General features: G+C 30.8%; 1 protein-coding gene across 1 annotated transcript; it reads left to right on the forward strand.

Moving 5' to 3' along the window:
• The first annotated feature begins 785 nt into the window (after positions 1-785).
• On the forward strand, positions 786-4,775 carry LOC105777567 (leucine-rich repeat receptor-like protein kinase PXC2). Its single transcript, XM_012600913.2, has 2 exons — positions 786-2,710; positions 3,104-4,775. The coding sequence occupies exons 1-2, from the start codon at positions 1,248-1,250 to the stop codon at positions 4,542-4,544; spliced, it is 2,904 nt and encodes a 967-aa protein (XP_012456367.1). The 5' UTR covers positions 786-1,247; the 3' UTR covers positions 4,545-4,775.
• Positions 4,776-23,245: the final 18,470 nt, after the last annotated feature.

Below are 23,245 nucleotides of genomic sequence, written 5' to 3' on the forward strand. Positions count from 1 at the left end.
GTCATGTGTTTGGTTGTGAAACAACAAAGCGGAAAGGGGTAGGCAGGTGTTGTCGTCTTGCTGTCTTCAATTTTCACCTTCCCTAAACCACTTTAAACTCCATCTGGTTTTTATTTTTTAAATTTAAAATTGTCGGGACAGACAGAACTTGGAGTTCTAGAAACAGATCATTCCAGTTAAAACTTCATAAGTGTCTTAAATATTAATAAAATAATTCGACTTATTTTACACTTAGAATGGATTGAAATCAAAAAAATGTAAAATTTTGTAATTTCCAACTAAAAAGTGGTGAAATGGAGAAGACTTGAAAATCACGTAATTTTGAATTTGTTTGCATTGCAACACACAAGGAATGATTGCAGATTTATATATTGTACTCTTACTTTTTGGGTTGCTTTTGCTTTTTTAAGCATTAAAAAAAATAAATAGAAAAAAGAGCATCGAGAAATTCATGGGGAGAAATATGATTGCACTATGTCAAATGGTGATGCAAATAGAAACTGCCACGTGTACATTACTTTAGGATCCTTGTTTGACCAAATATGTATAAAAAAGACAGAATACATAAACCCAAAGACAAAAAATTCTAAATAAAAATGTTGATGTTCCATGCAATCACATTGTCTAATATGATCTGTTTTACTCTTCATTTAATTAAAATTTATTGTAATTATTGAAAAACCTTAGAATTATCAAAATAAAAATCCTAGCTTTAGATGCTGCCCCCTTCTTTACTCTATCTCCTCTCCCTCACTTTGTTATATAGTTAGAACCAAAACGACAGTTACAGTAGCGACACCAACCACATCTACACTTCTTTCCATCATTAATTACTATTCATTTACTTTCTTTTTCCTCTTTATTTCTTCTCCATCGCCACCTTTTCAGCTCTGCTCCATTCAACCCATTACCTCTTTCACTGTTTCCCTCCTTTTCCCAAAGCTTGAGTTAATCACTAGTTTTTTTTTTCACTTTGGGGGTTTTAAGACTTCGTTTTCTTTAGCTTCAAACTCAAACCAAAATAGGAAGGAAAGCAGTTTTGGTGTGGACACTATCGCTTTGTTTTTTGTTTTTGTTTTTGTTTTATATTCGTCCAAACTCAGCTTCTTCATTATCTATCTTCTTTGTCCTTTTTCTACCTTCACCATTTTTAAACACTTCCTTCTTCTTCTCTGTCTTTTTCCCTCCTGTTATAATACCATTACCATGGAAGTTTAGCATTTCTTTGAGTTGAAGGGGGAAAGAAAATGGTGTTAAAGGTCTTGGTTTTTCTGGTTTTGGTTTTGGTTTCAGCTGTTGTTGTGGAGTCGCAACAGCCAACTTTCAACGACGACGTTCTGGGGTTAATCTTCTTCAAAGCAGGGCTCAAGGACCCAACTGCAAAGCTCCAGTCTTGGAGTGCAGATGACAATGATCCCTGCAACTGGATGGGCGTTAAATGTGACCCGACTACTTACCGGGTCACGGAGCTCCATCTCGATGGCTTATCTCTTTCTGGTCATGTTGGTCGTGGCTTATTACGGCTACCGTTCCTTCAAGTTCTGTCACTTTCCAAAAACAACCTTACGGGGACCATAAACTCCGAGCTTTCTCGCATTGGGAGCTTGCGGGTTATTGATTTAAGTGGAAACAGCTTGTCGGGATCGATCCCTGATGATTTTTTCACACAATGTGGGTCTCTAAGGTCGATCTCTTTTGCGAGGAACAATCTTACAGGGGAACTTCCTGCTTCTTTGAGCTCATGTTCGACGCTTGTGGCGGTTAACTTCTCGTCTAATCAAATTTCAGGGCAGTTGCCATCTGAGATTTGGTATTTGAGGAGCCTTCAATCGCTTGATATGTCTGGTAATTTGTTGGAAGGAGAGATTCCTGAAGGGATCGGGAATTTGTATGATTTGAGACAGATAAATTTAGGAAACAACAGATTCTCTGGGAGGCTACCGGGGGATATTGGGAGCTGTTCACATTTGAAATCGGTTGATTTCAGTGATAATTATTTGTATGGTAGCCTTCCTGATTCAATAAGGAAGCTTGGTTCATGTAGTTCAATCAGTTTAGGAGGAAACTCTTTGAGGGGACAAGTTCCAGATTGGATTGGAGAATTGACAAGCCTTGAAAGTTTGGATCTTTCTGCAAATAATTTCTCTGGTAAAGTTCCATCTTCTCTGGGAAATCTGCAGTTACTGAGAGAATTGAATCTGTCAATGAACCAGTTTACTGGTGCATTGCCTGAATCGATGGCTAATTGTTATAACCTATTGGCTATAGATGTCAGCCAGAATTTGTTAACCGGCAATGTTCCATCATGGATGTTTAAGATGGGAGTGCAGGGTGCACTGATTTCTGGGAATAAACTTATGGGAAACGTAAAAAGTCCTTCATTGGCTTCAACGGTGCCATCCTATCAAGGCCTTCGGATGTTGGATCTTTCTTCAAATGCTTTATCTGGTGAAATCCCATCAAACCTTGGGGTTCTTAGCAGCTTGCTCTTCTTTAATATGTCCAGGAACCATCTCTTTGGTTCCATTCCAGCCAGTATAGGTGAATTGAAGGCAACACAAGTTATTGATTTAAGCCACAATCTGCTGAATGGAAGCATTCCTTCTGAGATTGGGGGAGCAGTCTCACTCAAGGAACTCAGGTTGCAGAGGAACTTTCTTTCTGGGAAAATTCCAACTCAGATAGTCAAGTGTTCATCATTAACAGTTTTGTAAGTATTTGTTCCTGTTAAGTGCTTATTGAGTTATATATATCTTGATCATGGTAGCCATTACACCTATCCTTGAAGCATTTATTATTTCTTAAACTTAGTTCAGTGAGACCTTTAGTTGAAATTTTCATTGCTATTTGGCTTGGGACTGGTCATAGTTCCTTAAACTTATCAAAAGTATGTTGCTAAATTGTTGTATAAGCCAATGATATCTAAATGACCCTCGTAATTCTCTAGGGAGATCAAAGGCTCCTTGCTATCATCTTAGGCTAATGGTTTGTGCAGTGTTTAGTGGAAACCCCGAACCAAAGCCATTGCTTGCAATGTAGCATAACTCGTTCTACATTTGAATTCTATTAACAGTTTTGTTCTGGTTTCATTACAATGGTACAGAATTCTGTCCCGGAACAACTTATCTGGCTCGATCCCTACTGCCATTTCGAACTTGAGCAACCTCCAGTATGTGGATTTATCATTGAATGACTTTACCGGAAGCTTACCGAAAGAGCTAGCAAATCTTTCTCAACTCATGTTCTTTAATATCTCTCACAACCACCTTCATGGTGAACTTCCACTTGGGGGCTTCTTCAACACCATTCCTACTTCATCCGTCTTGGGAAATCCATCATTGTGTGGTTCGGTTGTCAACCGCTCTTGCCCTGCTGTCCATCCCAAGCCCATTGTCCTCAACCCTAACTCATCAGACTCCATCGGTGGCTCCTCTCCTAATCACCATCGCAAGAAAATTGTGCTTAGCATCTCTGCCCTCATTGCCATTGGTGCAGCGGCATTCATTGTCATTGGTGTAGTAGCTATCACTGTCCTCAATATCCATGTCCGTTCTTCTATGTCTCGTGCTCCTGCAGCTCTCACCTTATCTGGAGGGGAAGATTTTAGTTGTTCTCCCAACAATGATCCAAACTATGGCAAGCTTGTAATGTTTTCAGGGGATGCCGACTTCGTTGCTGGTGCCCATGCTTTGCTTAACAAGGATTGTGAGATTGGTCGTGGAGGGTTTGGAGTTGTTTATCGAACAATCCTTCGTGATGGGCGTTCAGTGGCCATTAAGAAGCTGACTGTTTCAAGTTTGATCAAGTCTCAAGACGAATTCGAAAGGGAAGTTAAAAGACTTGGAAAGATTAGGCACCATAATCTTGTAGCTCTTGAAGGATATTACTGGACTTCTTCTTTGCAGCTCCTCATTTATGAATTTGTTTCGAATGACAGCTTGTATAAGCACCTCCATGAGCCTGACAGAAGTTGCCCCTCTTGGCGACAACGATTCAACATAATTCTCGGTATGGCCAAGGGTCTAGCCTATTTGCACCGTATGAATGTCATTCACTACAATCTTAAATCAACCAATGTTCTTATAGATTGCTCCGGGGAGCCCAAGGTCGGAGATTTTGGCCTTGCAAGGCTACTGCCGACATTAGACCGCTGCGTTTTAAGCAGCAAAATCCAAAGTGCACTTGGTTACATGGCTCCTGAATTCGCTTGTAAGACGGTAAAAATAACCGAGAAATCCGATGTGTATGGCTTTGGGGTTTTGGTCTTGGAGGTGATTACAGGGAAGAAGCCAGTGGAATACATGGAGGATGATGTGGTGGTGCTGTGTGAAATGGTAAGGGGAGCACTCGAGGATGGTAAGGTGGAAGAATGTGTCGATCGGAGGCTTCGTAGTAACTTCCCGACAGAAGAGGCAATTCCAGTTATAAAGCTTGGTCTAATATGTGCATCTCAAGTGCCATCAAATAGACCAGACATGGAAGAAGTAGTGAACATATTAGAGCTAATCCAATGCCCTTCGGAAGGCCAGGAAGAGCTGGAGTAAGTTATTCGGGTCCGAGAAAAGAACGAAACAGAGCGGTGTTTCCCGGTGAAGATGAATCCAGTTTGTTCAACAGAAGAAGAAAAGAAAAGAGTTCAGTCTACCACCCCAGTTTCCCTCAATTCTTTGTTCTTTTAATGTTGTATTTTTGTTTGTGCCTTATTTTCCCTGTTCCTTAATTCAGTATTTTGTTACAAAGAGTTTCGCTTACTGGATTCTTTATCACCGGCTGCATATCGAACACATATTTTCAGCTTTATTAGTGCCATGCCATGCCATGCATCAAATTTCAATATTTGCATATTTAAAAGGATAATAAAAATAAAGGAAAGAAAAGCAGACAAGGTGGGAAATCAAAACATAAAAGTGAAAGCAGGAGAGTTGAATGGTATGATGGAAACACATGATAATGTTGAAGAAAAGCACTTATTTGCTTTATCTACACTTTTTCTTTTAATTAACTAATTAAAATTGTTTTCTTTTTGGGGAGTGGCAGCCTTGAGGTTAGGAACATGGGTCAACAACTTTTAGCAATCAAAGCCAACAGTCATGCGCACTAGCCCTACTCATTCTCACTCTTATACTCTATAATTTTTAAAAAAAAAAAACAAAATCAAGAGATAGTGAAATGGGTTCTCCATATTTGCCCTAAAACATTACTGTGTTTGTGTTTTCATGACTAAATTATTTTAACTCATTATAATTTTTTTTTGTTTATAACGTTTGTACCAATCGAAAATCCTTCTATAGTTTAGATTTTTTTAATAAAATAATTTTGAGCGTCACGAATTTACGAACCAAAATTAAAATTATTCTTTTTTCTGATCTCTGACATTAACCATCAAATAGACTTGGACTTAAAATATATATTTTACTCGTCAATGGATGTTGATCTACTATACTGATCGTTAAATTGTCGCTTGAAACTCGCTAACCGAATTTTAAAAAAAATATTTTAACATACCAACGACGCTTTCCATGTTTAAATTTGAAATTCGATATGAATTATTTACCGGTTCAAGGATTAGTTATAATGAGATCAATTAATTAATGTTTTTTTTAATTTTAATTTAGTTAATTCCATGGTGACCTAATAATAGTAAGGAGTGAGATACTTACTCTTAAAGCTTAGGTTTAGTGTATCATAAACTTATCCTAAGAGTTTAAAATGTCCAATTATCCCTTCAATTAAAAAAAACCCCAAAATCTTTTTAGATTTATTTACTATGAAAGTTTTAAATAAAATAATTATACTCTTATTATTTATATATGTATTTTCTATTTATTTTTTGATTTATCTATTTTAATTATAAAATAATGATTTTTTGCCAAATAAAATAATAAAATTTAATTACATATGTATTACAATACTAAAATGGTATAATAATAAATTTAGTTTTCGGTGTTTACATTTTTTGTTAATTGGCCTTTTCATTTTTTGAGCTAAATTTGACCTTTAACCTTTTAAAAAAGTCAAATTTAATCATCAACTTTTTTAAAAAAGGGTCGGATTTGTTGTTTTTAAAAGAAAATACTAACTAAAACGTTAAATTTTAAAAATGACAACCCACATGGCAATCAACATGTACTTCATGCTATTTTTATGAACTTTTATTATTTTTTAATTTATAATTTTAAATTATTTATTAATGTGACATATAGAACAAATAGTGTTATGTCAATATGAAGAAAGCGTGGATTGCCACACATGTCGTCATGCCAACATTGTTAAAAAATAACATTTAGGATTTCCATTAAAAAATAGCGATTGAATTATTTTTAAAAAGTTGAGAGCTAAATTTAGCTTTAAAAAGAAAGAATAATGACCAAATTGACAAAAATGTAAGCATTGAAAGTTAAATTTGACATTATACCTAAAATTAATATATTTCACTTCTTTCTTAAAAGAATACATTTCACTTCAATTAAAATTAAAATTAAAATTTATATTTCATTTCGCAAAATATTAACTTTGAGATGAATTCATTGAATTAGTTTTATGTAAAATTAATTAATTATCATTATTTAAAAATTATAATGGAAAAATATTAAAATATAAAAGTAAAATAAAATAAAAACAAATAATCTCAAATAGGCTTGTTCATGGCCCGGCCTGGCCCTAAAAGTGGGAGGGTTTGGACAAAAATATAGGCCCGAAAAATGGATTTGGACAACAAATAAGACCCATTTAAAAAATAGGTCGGGAATTCACTAAATTACAAAAAAATTATTTTTATGTTATTTTAATGATATTTTCTTGTTGTTTTCTCCTATTTTGCTACCATTTCACAATTATGTTGCTACTATTTTGTTGTTATTGTTTGGATATTGTATAACACTTGTTTTATTGTTAATTTTGTTATTATTTTAGAGACATTTGCTTGTTAAGTTGCATTTTTCTTAGTGTTATTTAAGTATACATATTTTTTAAAATTTATTTTCAATATGTTCGGAAATATTTATTTTAATATTTTTAGTATTTTTGATGTATTATATATATTTAAAAATTATGTAAAAAAATAATATAATTTTTTTAATATGGGTGGGTTGTGCTGGACCCGAGTTTTAGTATTTTTATCCAGGCTGGGCTTGGGCAAATTTTTAGGCCCATTTTTTGGGTCGAGCAAGGCTCAGACCTAGCAAACGGGCATAAACTTTTACTTGAGCTCAGCCCGGCCCATAAACACCTCTAATGTCAAAGTTAATATTATAATTAAATTTAAATATTTAATATTTATTTACATAAAATATTATTAAAAAGGAAACAAAAATAAATTTATAAGCAATGAGACTTTAGCTTAACGATAGCTCTCCAAACTTTAAAATTTTAAGTTTGAGTGTTACACTATGTAAGTCATTTTCGAGTTCTCAATATAGATTTATCTACTAGTATAAATCTATTAATAATTAATTTTGTTTATAATTGTTTAGATATATTTTTGTAATTGCAGTAGGATGTAAAATTTTTATAATTTAATTTAATTATACTTAAAATTATCTTTACACCTAATTAGATGTTTATTATTTGTAATTAAAATTAATGAATATAAAGGATAAAAGATAACAACAATAAATAAAATAATAAAATAAAATTTTAATTAAATCATAAAAAAAAAATAGGAGATAAAGGAGTGTTTTACAAATCATAAATAATAAATTTTTTTGGTATTACTTAAAAAGAAAAAAAGCATTGGGGCCTTGGACTTGGACATCATCATATGATTTATTACATGGAATTATTTGCATCCAACTTCAAAATCATGCTATGTCTTGCCATGAGAGTCCCAGGTGGATTTTGTTAATGCTGGAAAGCATGCCATTCTATATTCACTAATCTTTTCTTTCATTACTTTTTTTTGAATAAAATGATACATTTTTTATTTCTCAAATTCACGTTATTTTAAAAAATGAATATGAGTACTAGATTGGATTAATTACTAAATTAACATACTGTTATATTTAATATATTTTATTTAATTTTAAGAAATTAATTACATTTTAATTATCAAATTTAATAATATTTATTCCAAATATTTAATATTGTTGATTACTCTGATAAAATTTTAGATATGATTTTTTTAAATGCTATTCTAACAAAAAAATTATGTTGGCGTGATGACTTCAAATAAGTCCTTTTAAAAAAACATCAATTATCAAAATTATTAATAGTGCTAATTATTTAGAATAACTAATCACAAGTTTTTTTTCTATTTTTAGTCATTATGAGATAATGGTAAAATTGCGTTTCGATTTCTCTATTATGCTCACATTTAATATTTAATCTTTATATTTTAATTTTACATAATTTGGTCATTTACTTTTACAATAACATTAGTTAGTTTAAATAATTTATATACTTATACGTGATAATTATCTTATTATTTTACTATTATATCCTTTCTATCTTAACAAGTGTACAAGAATTTTTTTAAAAAGGTTATTTGTAATTGAAATGTGAAAATTGATTTTTTTCAACATAAATGACTTAGTAAAAAAAAAAAAAGAGAGAGAGAGACTATGAACGTGGCAAAGTGACATTTTTTATGGTCCCTATACTATACTCAAATTTAAGATTTAATTTTATACTTCAATTTCTTAACATAATTTGGTACTTCAACTTTTACAATATCATCGATTAGTCCAAATACCTTATTTTGATTAAAATGATGATGTAATTTTTAAGAGTTGTTAACACAATTAAAATTATCTATTAAATTCACCTATATTGCAATGTATGTTTGTTACATGGTTATCATGTGAGTATTTTTTTAAAAAATTTCAATATATCACTCCAACGAATTTAACAAAAAGATTTAATGGTGTTAACAATTAAAGTTTAATTTTAAATTAAAAATAGAGAAAGTAAATTCTTGAAAATAAAAGTATAAAGACTAAATTTGAATGCACGAAGAATACGAAGACCAAGTATATTTTAATTTACAAAATTTATTCAATAATTTAATTAAAAAGAAAAATTATATATTATACTATATTGTGCCTATAATTGTATAAGCAATAAATACATGTAAGAAGAGTAAAGGGCAGGTAGAGAAATAAATGATTACTACTATTATTATCATTTATCATCATAAAACAAAAACTTAAGAGATAAGGCATTCTTCATTTGTTCCTTCAACAATATCATTTCATACCTCTTTGCTTTAACCATATTTTAAAATTTTGGCTCTCATCTTAACTTTACATTTCTTTTTATTTAATTTTATTATTTTATATTTGTAATGATTAATTTTGAATGAAATTGTTATCATCGATATAATTTCAAAAAACAATATTATTCAACTTATAATGGTAACAAGTCCAATCAAAATAATAATCAAGATAATCGATGTCATACCGTTATCGATCATACTAATCGGTACATATTTTTCCAGTTCCAAACCGACATAAAAAATAAAACCAATACTTACATAACCTTGCAAATAATAATAATAATATATATAAAGTGAAAATAAAAATGTTACAAAATACTTATAAATATTAAAAAAATAACATCCTTACAAGCTAGATTTGGCTTCGGATAAATACAAACTTTTGATTTCCAGGTTTGGCTTGATCGGGCGACAAAAATGCTTAGAGTATAAAAATATTAAATTTGAATAATATGTTATTTATATCCTTCCGCCACTCGAATATGTGTCACACTAGACATAACATTACCTTTTGTGTTGACTTTTTCTTAAATAGTATCTCGACGGACCACCTTAACCTCAGTATCTCTAAGTATGATCATCCATTCCACCTTGAGGGAGTCATTCGCCCGAGTTTAAGTGTGAATATCGTCCTAGTGTAAACATACTTTCAGGACAATAAAGAGTTTATTCAAGCATGGCTACCTTGTACTGACAGAGTTTCATGATATACGAGCATGGTTATCCTTTATGCATTTTGTGGGGCTAAATGTATATCCTGTCATGTCATATCAATGAACAAAAGGACCTCTCATATAAATACCATGCAAAAGGATGGATAAAGGATCGATCTTTTGGCACCCTAAAGTTATTCCAAGCAATTATATTCTTAATCAACCTGTCCTATTATCTTTATTCGGGCTCTCAGTTGCTTTAGGTGAATCGGCCTCCATTGCACCATCATGATCTATTCATCATTCCTCTTTGTCTTCTTCCTTTATTGTATGTTGTATCAACAGTGTTCAATCTTAATATTGCAAATCATATATAATTTTTTCATAATGAAATAAAAGTTAATTTTTAAACATCATTATAAAATTTTATACAGAGTATAGTTTTATTATTAAAAATCAATAGTATTAAGTAAAAAAAATATAAAATTATTTTAAAAATTTTGGAAGTGTGAAGGAATCAAGGCCCTTGCTAAGTCGATTCTTCACCCTGGAGTAAAAATTGGTAGAAATTGTCTCAGTCACCTTAATCTCACATTCGCATACCCATACTTCTATACTCTTAGGCCACGTTTGGTTGGAGGGAATGGAATAGCCATTCTCTCATTATTCTTGGATGAACAGTTAAGCTATATTTTGGTTCACTCTTTTTTTCATTTGACAAATAGCTATTCCTCTCTTATTCATCTGATTTATCAAATCATCATTCGGCGAAAGGGGCTAACAATAGCCCATTCAACGACGGATGTAATAGCAAAATTTTTCTCCCAGACAATTTTACCTTATATTTCTTCACCTATTGACCGTCAATTTCGTCGTTGTTGTAAAAGTGGTGCCTCCCTCGATTCTGTCATTGAGAACTGTAGATTCATCTACGACTCGTTCCCCGCCTCTGCAAAGCTGCCTCCTTTCCTTTGTGAGAACCTCTATAAGTTATTCTTTTTTTCTTCCCCTTCTTGTTTTATAATTTCAACTATGTTTGTATTATTGGTTCCATTTTTCCTCTTTCCTTTCAATTTTTTTTTCAATTATCATTGTCATAAGGATTACCCAGAAGAATATTGAGAAATCTAGTTCAATAATTATTTTTTCATAATTTTCTTGAATTTTGAAGAAAAATGGAAATTTTTTAGTTGCAAAGACTGCAGTCTAGGGATAGGGTTAGAAATTGTAGATTTTGGTATTGGGACCTTTTTCATTAACCAACTGGTTAAATCCAGATGATAGAACTGGTATTTTGGTGATGGATATGATGCGTATGATCTGGTATTTTTGTTTCTTGTGTGTGTATGTACTTCTATCTTGTATCTCTTTTTAAAAAGGCATTAATGTTCATTTTCCCCTCTAGATAAAATTGTTACTTTTATATATTATCGACATATTTATCCCTCTTGTTACTAAATTTCACGACGTTTTTAATCTGCATGTAGTTTAAATTGGATATAATAAGTTGCATTCTGTGTTATTTAGGGAATGAGATTGCATACACTTCCCATTGCTTATCCTAAAATTTTGGATAAAAGTTGATACTAATTAATTTTATTATTTCAAGAAATATCAATGAAAAGGCTTGAACTACTGAACAAATACATTGGTGTTTTTGAGCAAGCTGTAAGAGAGTCTAATCAAGCATTTTCTCTTTTACCATCTTTTATGGATGTGTTCCCCATTGATTTTTTTTCTTCTTGATATGACAGTAATATTTATTATAATTTAAACCCAGTATGTAGAAAATAACAGATATAAAAAATAATTTCTAGTGAGCCGTGTAAATGCATAATGTGTATGTATTATTAGTAATTACCTTACCTAAAATGAAATTTAGTAGCAAGTTTGTGTTACATTCATTTTAAGTATTGGATTGAAAGGTATAGGACTCTTGTAATATATTATCGTCAATGTAAACTTTGCAAATTTGTAGATTTATTAACTTATTCTAATGCTCAAGGGACTAGAATCTGAGGCATGTATATCTTATTGACTATTAAGTTCAGCTCATCATATGATGTGGAAATATATTAATGTGTTTCTACTATGGAAATATAAATCATGGTTCATGCTCAATATCGTTTCAAGTTCGAGATATTTTCTAACTTTTTTGATGAATTTGATTCCATTACCCCTAAAAGATGACATGACAACACTGGAGTAACTGATCGAGTTGTCAAACAAGTTAGTATCTTTTTGCTTGCTGTATTTTATTATTTTGCCTTAACTTTTGATGTCTTTCGCATTGTTATTTTGCTTTCAAACAATTCCTAACTGAATTAGATGGTTTTGAAGTTTTGACTGGTGTATTTGTGTTTGTTGCAACAAGGTTAGTTCTCATGGAATCCTATTGCATTATTTTGATAGTATCTATCCTTAATCTTCGGTTAATCTCCACAATGTTGATTTTCGTTCATTATTATCTTCACGTGATCAATTTTGACATGAGATGCATACCCAAATAAGATAGCTTTTCAAGTAGCACACAATTTTTAAAAGATAATACGTTTCTTGATTTCAAGGTTTTCTATAAATATATGAATTTCTTATTTCATGGTCCTCCTTATGAGTTGCATGGATTTAATAAAAATTGACTTAAATTCTTCTCATAAACAGTAGATCAGATCTGCTTGATGCTGCATTGCTGAGACCAAGTAAGCTTGATCGCCTCCTTTTCTGTGATTTTCCATCTTCGAGTGAAAGGTTGGATATTCTGACCTTTCTTTCAAGAAAGGTTAGTGATATTGTTTTTATGCCTCAGTTTTCTACGCTCTTTTTTTTTTTTCATCATAGAAACAGAAGGTATAAAACTCTTCTTCAAGTCTTGCTTCCTAGAATTACATGATTTTAACCACATGTATCAGCTTTGTTACCGGGATTAAGTGGTCAGTGTTGGATTTTGATGTACATTTGCCACTGATTTACTCAAAATTTTAAAAAATTTCATATATTTGGAGGAACAACTTGTATATTCGTGTCCAAATATGTGTAGAACATAAATGAACAGTCCAAGCAGCATAGTATAGCGTAATATGATTTGCTATATATATCGAATTAGAAACTACCTTGGTTGAATGTTTTAGTGTTACTTTCCTTTGTAATACTTTGTTTTTGCACATATAATGTAGTTTCTATTAGCCAGTGATGTCGATTTGGGCGCCATAGCATATATGACAGAAGGATTTAGCAGAGCTGATCTCCAAGCTCTTTTCTTAGATGCACTGACTCATTGCGGTTCATGAACATTTGAGCGTAGCGAATAGCAATGAGCACTGGAAAATGTTGGTCATAAGCGATCTTCGTTTCAAGTCTATTGCTTCCAGTTTTAGAAGCCGAAAAATAGAGACTGTATGGAATCTACAATCAGTTTCTAGATTCAAAGTGATCTGCCTCCGCATAGTTATTTGTCCCTTGCATACTAAATTCTCTTATATTTGCAACTTCTCACGTTAGTCACTCGCTTAACTGAATAAAATTGGAAATTTTCGTACTGTTGAGGGATGCAAAAGGCAAGAGGGCAACTCAGGTTCGAGATATTTTCTCTAAAGCAGCTGCTTCTGCATCTTGCCTCTTTTTTTTGATGAATTTGATTCCATGGAACTTAGGAAAACAAGGTGGGAAATTCGGTTTATATATATATATATATATATATATATATATATATATATATATATATTACATGGTAGAGATTAAGCATCGTGAAAATCTAATCAGCTAACCAACAAAAAAAATCATGAATTATTGCAGACTTCTAATTGGTGGGAAGAGGATGTTGAATTGGAGGTATCTTTCGCATGGCGTAGTTGAATAGTCAAATGGCAACTAAACACAATGGTACATATCGCGCATAAATGGCGAATCTCGATGATGCATATAACAAATTTTCCTTATATAGATTTCTGTTAAACGTTTTCGTTCACATTTCCCTGTAACCAAGCCCATTCTTTACACGTTTGTTGATAAACCGCAATCTATGTAATGTTAAATTTGAATTTTTTTTAATGAAACAATATTTTATGTCATAAACTTGACCTCCTATTCTAGCAAGTATAGTGCAAGTGGTTGTGATTCAAATTTAAATATCACAAATGCACTACTTTAACCATGTTTTTATTATGTGTCAACTATAATGGAGATAACTTGAGAAGCATTGGAATTAAATAATAGTGTATTATTTTAAAATGTAATAAATACAATATTTTAAATATTTTAATATAAAATAATTATATTAAGAATTTTATTAAATTATATATTTTTTATTAAATTATATTTAATAATAATCATTAAAATTTAATAATAAGAATCATCCACTTAAATTTTTTTGCTAAGGGTATTATGGTCATTTTAGCTTTTTTCCTTATACTATTATAAACCTATTCAATTCAACCAAACACAATAATACTATTACAGTTCTATTCCATTACATTCAACTAAACAATTGAATCATTGATTACAACTCTATTCCATTACAGTTTTATTCCATTACAGCCCTATTCCATTCTAGTAAACCAAACGTACCGTTAAGGTTTAATGGTAAAAATGTCTTTAGCAAAAACTTAATAAAGTCCTCGTCAAGAATTTGTATCTAATTAAGTATTTAAAGTTGAAAACTTAATCAGTGAAACTCCTCAGTTAATATTGATCAAGTTTGACTATTAAGTTTTGCTAACATGATAATAGACAAATCGGATGACGACATGTGTTAGTCACGTGTACATCATGCTAACATGACATTTTATCACATCAACAAGTATTTTTTAAAAAATAATAATCTAAATAAATAAATTTTATTAATAATTATTTAAAAAACCAAATCTAGGATGAACCTAGACAAATGGTTGTCCAAATTCATTTGAACATGGACAACTATTCGTCTAAATTCATCATAGCCATGACTTTTAGATAACTATAAAAAATTATAGAAAATTTATAAAATAATTATTTAAGAATTATTAGAAATTATAATTTTTATCAAAGTTATTAAAATTATTAAAACCACATCTAGAATGAACTTGGATGAATGATTGTTCATGTGCATTTTAATCTAGACAACCAATTGTCGAGGTGCATCGAACCTAGTTTTTAATAATTATTAAAATTTATGAAATAAATGATAAAAAATTTAAAATTATTAATAATTATAAGAAATTATTGAAAATTTGAACAATAAATTTGAATATTTTAAGGATTATTTATTATCAATAAAATAATTCATTGCTAGCAAACTTCATTGTGGATCAAAATATTTAAGAAATTAAAAATAGAGAAAGAAGAAGAGAAAGGAGGAAGAGAAAGATTCAAGATAGAGAAAAGACAAAGAGGATACAAGATTCATAATATTTTTTTAGATGCTACAACTAATACCCTTGTGTCTCTTTTATACTAGCATTGACTGGTGTACATTATTATCCCAATATTACCATCAATGTAACATACATTTACAATCTAACCCAACAAATGACAAAAGCTAGAATTAACCTTGTATCATTACTCCCATCCTGAAAAGAATCCTTGTCCTCAAGGATTAAGCATTTTCAGATTTGTGTTTAGTGTTGAAGACTACCTTCATTATCAACAAACATGATCCTAGGTGCAATGCAATGTTCCAATACAGACACCAAAATGTTGCAACATTTATCCATAAGATGCAACCATATTGATGAGGTCGTCGAACAACTACATCATTCACAAGCCTCGCACCAAAATTTGTTTCTATAATCTCTATGTTGACATCTTGAATTCCAAAATATTATAAAGCACCTTGTTTATCTCCAACAGTGCATTGAGATTGTCATACGATTTGGTAAGGTGGTGAGTGCTTGCATTAGTATTAACAAAAATCACAAACTTCCCTAAAACTTCCACCTTAAAGTTTGCAACATTTTTCATCAAAAAAAGACTTCATGCCTTTCAATGGTATTACACACCATTGCTGCAAACCCGTAACAATCCATAATATTTGTATAATGTGCAAACAATCCTTTATGAGTGAAGTCCAAACAAAAACTATGTTACTAATTAGAGCAATTTGCCCCGGACCACCACACTTTTCCATTAACAAAAGCCAAAATCGATAAGGGTCATAAACTCCAACAAGTTCATTCACATATATTGTTGTTCGTAAATAAGAATTTCCATCATAACAAGCATCAATAAATAAAGCCCTATAGAGATTTCCTCATATGTGACCTAAGAAATATATTCGATAACACAATATTACACATGTAATGTTGAAGAATTCATACCCATTTGCGTAACTAATTTCTCATTGTCATTTGATGATATAAAATAGAAAAATGAGTTTAGTTGAAGAAGGCAACCTTATCTCACAGTTTTACAATGACGATTTTGAATCCATATGAGGTTAGGTATTCGAGTTGAATGCCTTAATAACCTGCAAATCATAGGCTAACTCATCCATTCTCACAAGCATTTGATTGAGCACCAAAGTTGCTTTTGTGTTCAAGTTTTCAAGAACATTTTGTGTTCCACTTTGTAACTGCTCGAAAGAACTATCGATTTTGGACTTTAATTGAGCAAGTAGTTGAGCAACCACCTCCTTTGATAGCATCATTCTAAAATCAATCGTAGCTAAGATCAATGGTTCTGATACCTTTGTTATAGATAAAAATATTCGAGAAAGAAATTACAAATAGAGAAAAAAGGAGGAGGGAGAGGGGGAGGGAAGGGAAAGAGTCAAGAAAGAAGAGAAAAGATAGAGAGGATACAAATTCATAATATATTTTTTAGATACCATAACAAATAGTCTCATGTCTCTTTTATACTAGTATTAACTATTTTTCATTATTATCTCAATATTATCCTTAATGAAACGTACATTTACAACTTAACCTAACAAATGATAAAAATTAGAATTAAGCTTGTATCAATACTCCCATCTTGCAAAGAATCCTTGAGGATCTTCAAGGATTAAGCCTTTTTGGATCTCTGTTAAAGACTATCTCCATTATTGAAAAACATGATCCTAAGTGCACTACACGATTCTAATATGGACACCAAAATGTTGCAATAATGGGATATGATTATGAAGTCTTGTACCGAAAAGGGTCTATAATTGGAGCAGCTGAAGCTCTTTTTATGAAACGAGATGTTTTGAGTCAATTGCTAATGTTAACCATTGTGTCCATGGAGTTATTTGATAAAATTCGAACTTCTTGGGTTTTCGATCCAAATTTACAACAACTCTTTCAAAAACTTGAAGTCAGTCCATCTACTTTTCTTTAGTATAGTTGGGATGGCAGATAGCTTAAACGCAAAGCAAAGTTATTAGTTGGAAACGATTTGGCTTTTAGTTGCTGCATTACTTTCATAACAGTGTTATGGGAGGCATTTCGGAGCTCATGTCATTGATAATAGAATTGCTAAAATATTATTTTGGAAGGGCCTTCAAAAGGATGTTCGTATGGTAAGAGAATGTCCAGTGTGTCAAAGATGTAAATTTGACAACTTTGCCAAATTGGGATTGCTTCAGCCTTTACTGATACCTGACAGTGCTTGGGTTGATGTTAGTATGGATTTTTGAAAGGATTGTCAAAGTCCAGGGGTAAGGATATCATTTTGGTGGTGGTTGATAGGCTCACAAAGTATGCTCACTTTATTGCCTTAGCACATCCTTTTACCGCCGTGAATGTGGCTCATGAGTTTTTAAATTAAGTTTGTAAATTGCATGGGGTTCCGAGTAGTATTGTTTCCGGTTGTGACAACATATTTATTAATACTTTCTGGCAAGAATTGTTCAAGCGGTTGGGAACAACCTTGAAGCCATCCACAATCCACCATCTGGAGTTTGACGGTCAAATGGAGGTTGTTAATAGATGTTTAGCCTCCTATTTGTGTTGTATGACGAGGGAATGACCTCGGAATTGGCTTAATTGGATGCCCCTAGTTGTGTGGTGGTATAACACATCTTACCACTCTGTCATTCACACCACATCGTATAAAGCTCTTTATGGCCAAGACCCTCCTATTCATCTTCCCTATCTAGCAGAAGAATCCTTGGTTGCTGCAGTTGATCGAAGTCTCCAAGAGAGGGAAGTAACCTTGTCCATGTAAAAATTTTATTTGGCAAGAGCTTAAAACCAAATGAAGACATTGGCTGATAGGAAAAAAAGTGAGAGGACCTTTGAGCCAGGTGACTAGGTTTACTTGAAACTCCAACCGTATTGCCAGTAATTTGATCAAAAACGCTGTTGTCAGAAGCTTGCTTCAAAATTTTTTGGCCTTTTCTCGGTGCTTGAAAAAGTGGGACAGGTGGCCTACAAATTGTTGTTGCTTCCGGGTTCTAAAATCCATCCCACGTTTTGTGTTTCTAAACTCAAGAAACATATTAGTAGGGTGCCTTCGCAATCTTCTTTACATATAGTCAAGTTAGATGGCACTTTACTTGTTCAAATTTTAGACAGACGCATGGTAAAGAAGGGCAATCGTGTAGTTCTTGTTTGATTGTCTAACACATTCCTTGAGAACTCCACTAGGGAGGTTCTTTATGACCTGATTTCAATACTTGAGGACAAGGATTGCTTACATAGGAGGGGTATTTGATATGGGATCAACTAAGTCGTTACTGAATGTGTTTTCTGTTAAACTATTAGTTTAGGGATTAGCTATAATTGGAATGGGTTGTTATTGTAATATTTGATTATTGAAACATTGCCGTATAAATAAGGACTATTAACACATGTGAAGGTCATCCAAGATTTGACTAATATCCTTCCTCTCTTATTTCTCAATTCCATCTTTTTCTTTTCTCGTTTCTCATCATTTTAATTGATCTCAATCAAATTGGTTGCACCTAGGATCATATTTGTCAATAATAGAAGTGGTCTTCAATAGAGATTCGAAAAAGCTTAATCCATGAAGACAAGGATGCGAGTATTGGTACAAGCCTAACTCTAGCTTTTTTCGTTTGTTGGGTTAGATTGTAAATGTATGTTTCATTAAGGGTAATATTGGGATAATAATGTAAACTAGTGAATACTAGTACAAAAGAGACACAAGGCTATTGGTTGTATCATCTAAAAAAATATGACGAATTTGTATCCTTTGTGTCTTTTCTCTTCTTTCTCTATCTATAATTTATTTCTCGAATATTTTCAGCAACTTATTTATTTCTTTTAAAAAAATGTTTCTCAAGAGTTGGAAATACGAAAGAATGAAAATAACTTGTAATTAAAACATATTCCATAAACTACATTAGGAGTAAAGAAACATGTTTCGTAATATCAAACAAATGCTAGAATGAGAAACCCATACGAATACATGCTTGTATATGTCCGACCAATCTCTCATTTTTGAGATTTTTAATAATATCTTATAATAATATTCATAATTTACTTTATAACTTTTTAATAAATTACATTCGAAATGCACCTACATAAATGACTGCGCAAGTTATGTGGTTTTAATAAATTTTAATTTTACTAATTTTTATAATTCTTAATGATTTTAGATAATCTTTATATTTTTTTATAATTTTATAATTATCTAAAAACTACGATTAGGTCCAGCCCCGGATTCATTTTTGTCCAGGTTCAATTGAATATAGATAACAATTTACCCAAATTCATTCTAGATGTGGTTTTTAAAATAATTATTAACACAATTATTTATTTTCTAGGATTTTATTTGTTTAAATATTTGCCAACGTGATTGCCATGTGTGACACTCACGGATTGGTTGGTCTATCAATCATGTCAATAAAACTTAATAGTCAAATATGGTCAACGTTAACGCAACAACTTGATTAATTAATTTTTCTACTTTAGGGGTCAAATAGGTGTAAACTTTTCATAACAATTATTTGATTCTTTTTATTGTTTTGTTGAAGATATTTTTATCATTAAACCTAATTTTAATATTGGATTGTATATATATATGAAATATTATAAGGGATAAAATAATAGTTTCATTACACGCATTCACTTTTTATTATTATTTAATTTTCTTCATTTGAAGTAGATTGATGCAAAATTCGTGAATGATTTGGAATTTACTCAAGTTAGTTTTTGATATTTTTGAGGTTTTAGGTAAAATAATAAAACTGAATTTTAGGTTTCTTAAAAGTTGGTGATAAAATTTTTAGACCCTTAAAAGTTAAAAAAAAAATTTAGAATCCCTTAAAATCTAGAAAATAATATTTTGAACCCCTTTCAGCCTTGGACCCTGAACGGTCGTACCTCCAGATGACCCCAGGGTTAGGCTTGATTTTACTATCCTACTAATATATTAGTTATAAAGCTTTTGCCATAGTTAATGTCATAAATAAGTGATACTAACTTATAAAGAAATTTTAGAAAAAAGATAATATTATAAAATAAAGGTTATATATAAGTAATTTATTTTTTAATAAAATTAAAAACCAATTACCTATCAATTCTCATGCAATTTCTTTTTGGGTAAACTACATTTAAGGTTACTAAACTATTAGTAAGTTCACGTTTTGATCATCCAACTTCAAAAAGTTACAAAATAATCACTAAACTATTCAAAATAAAGTTGTTTGGATTTTGATTCGTAGATTTGTAACATTCAAAGTTGTTACATGGAAAAAAAAAAACTAAACAATAAAAGAGAAAGAGATCGTAGAGCTTTCAGTTGGAGTAAGCGGTGCAAATATAGAAGGTCATACAACAACAATTTTAATAGCCGAATAACTTAAATGAATTTTTTTAAATAGTTCTGAGAAACTGATCTTTACACTTTAATTTTGCACAATTATCCTTCTATTATTATTATTAATGTTAGGTTTTCCTTGGTACGAAGGATGGAAAAAGGTAAGTATAAAGAATTTGTTAATCAAATGGTTAAAATTCATTACTTATTTTGTACTTTGTAGATTAACCATCAGACTAATAAAGGTTCTCAACAAAAAATCGAAAAATCAGGTAAGCATAAAGCTGAAAAATTAATCAATCAAGTCTCTCTGTTAACGTTGACTAGGTTTAGATGTTAAGTTTTGCTGGTCTAACAAACAGACTAACAGAACGACGACACATGGTGACCATGTGTACATCATGCTAACTAGCAGTTTACCACAATAGCAAATATTAATAAATAAATAATCCTAAAAGATTTTAAATAATTATTTTGAAAACCACATCCAGGATGAACTAGGGTAAATTGTTGTCCAACATAGATTTGTCCGAGCCATGGTTTTTAGATAATTATAAAGATTTATAGAAAAATTACAAAAATATATAAAATTATTTAAAATTTATTAATAATTATAAAATATTAAATTTATTAAAATTGATAAAATTATTTAATAAATATTAAAATTCACGTCCGAAATAAACTTGGACCTATAGTTGTCTAGATGGATTTGAACTTGGACAACATTTATCTAAGTTCATGTTGACATAGTTTTAATAATTATTAAAATTTATAAAGTAAATTATAAAAATATTTAAATTATTAATAATTATAATAAATTATTAAAATTTATAAAAACATAGTAAAATATTAAAATTTATAGGACAAAGGAATGGAACATGCTTTAGCTGCAAGTTAATTTCATTATTTCATATTTTGACTAATGAGAAATGTTTTTTTTTTAAATATAGATAAGCTTGCTAGCAAGGCATTATTTTATTTATGATAAAGAATCTTTAAAATATTTAATTTTTTTCAATTTTGATATTAGATCTCGACTTTCTTTAATCATATATTAGATATTTTCTTATATATTTTACTTTTTTATTATTTTTAATACTTTTTATAAATTTTTATGATTTCTTATGATTATTAATAATGTTAAATATCTTTTATAATTGTTTAATAATTATTAAAACCACATTCGAATGAGTTGTCCAAGATCAAATGCATCTAATCCTGAACATCAAGTTGCACATGTTCATTTTGGACGTCGTTTTTAATAATTTTTAATAAATTTAATATTTTTATCATTTTATAATCTTAATAATTTTTAGATAATTTTACATTTTATATTATTTTTCTATAATTATTTTATAATTATTATTTTTAAAAATCATGATTAAGATGAGCCTACACAAATGGTTGTCGATGTGCCTTTTAAATAATTATTAAAAAAATTTATTTTTTAGGATTGACGTGGAAAAATACCACGTTAGCTTGATGTACACGTAGCTGCCATGTATTGCTATCCAATTGGTTTGTCAACTGTATCAGCAACACTCAGTGGTAAAACTTGGCCAACATTAACAAAGGGGCTTGGTTTATTAATTTTTCAGTTTTTACGAATTCAATTGGATGCAAATTTTTCATGAAGGCTTAATTAATTTTTTGTTGAGTGTTTTTCTTACGTTAAGGTTTTGATATCTATTTTGATAATCACGACTTCATTTTTTAGTACCTTTTAATGATATTAGTGACTTGAACTCAAAATAACATTAATAATAAAACGAGCCTAAAATACATAACTAAATTTCTAGAAATATCGTTGAGATCCCTATACTAGATTTTAGATTGTATTTTGTCACTCTCTTCTCAAAAATGGGTAAATTGGTCCTTGTACATTAGATGAAAAAGTAAATCGGTCCTTTTTGTTAAAATTTTCATTTATTTTTATTGTTAAAAGATACCATGGTTGAAAAATATCCAAATAGTGACATGTGGTATGTCACATGTACATTATGATGATGTACAAGGATTAACTTTTAACTGTAGAAATGAATAGAATTTTTAATAAAATGACAATTTACTCTTTAAGTAATGTGTAGTACTAATTTGTTTATTTTTGAATAAAAGAAGCAAAATAAATCTAACTTATAGTATAAAGGCCTCCAAAAACTTTTACCTTAAATCTAATCATTACAGTTTAACAAACTAACTACATTAACCCAACGCAAAATACTTTCTGCTTTCATAAAATTTGATTTCTATTATATGTTTATTTTGTAGTGGTTATATATGTTTAAATTTCATTTTACTCATAATTTTAGGTTGCCTACCAATTGGCACGGTTTGGTCTGCTATTTAGCAAGGTTTAGTCGACTGGTGGGGTTTCAATGGAGGAGGAGCTGGATAATGTAAGCATCATAGACGAGAAGGAGGATCTATTTCAAGCTCAAGAAGATGGATCGGAGTTGGAGGAGGGTTATAAACAGTGTTTGGTGGGGAGTTATTTGACAGCAAGTATAGTGCACTTTCCTTTAATGAGGAATATAATGTCTAATCTATGGCATCCTGTAGGAGGTATCTCAATCATAGATATTAGTGATAAAAGATGCCTATTTCGGTTCTTCTATGAGGTAGATATGAATAGGGTTTTGGAAGGGTCACCATGGTTCTTTAATAACCATTTGCTCCTTTTGCATAAGATTCAGTTGGGTGAAGA

Source organism: Gossypium raimondii, chromosome 10 (assembly GCF_025698545.1).
Source record: "Gossypium raimondii isolate GPD5lz chromosome 10, ASM2569854v1, whole genome shotgun sequence".
Lineage (NCBI taxonomy): Eukaryota > Viridiplantae > Streptophyta > Magnoliopsida > Malvales > Malvaceae > Gossypium > Gossypium raimondii.

Excerpts from the sequence above, each read along its gene's own strand:
- LOC105777567 (XM_012600913.2), top strand. The coding sequence starts at position 1,248 with ATGGTGTTAAAGGTCTTGGTTTTTCTGGTTTTGGTTTTGGTTTCAGCT. Across the intron at positions 2,711-3,103 it reads TGTTCATCATTAACAGTTTT|AATTCTGTCCCGGAACAACT; the intron begins GTAAGTATTTGT and ends ACAATGGTACAG.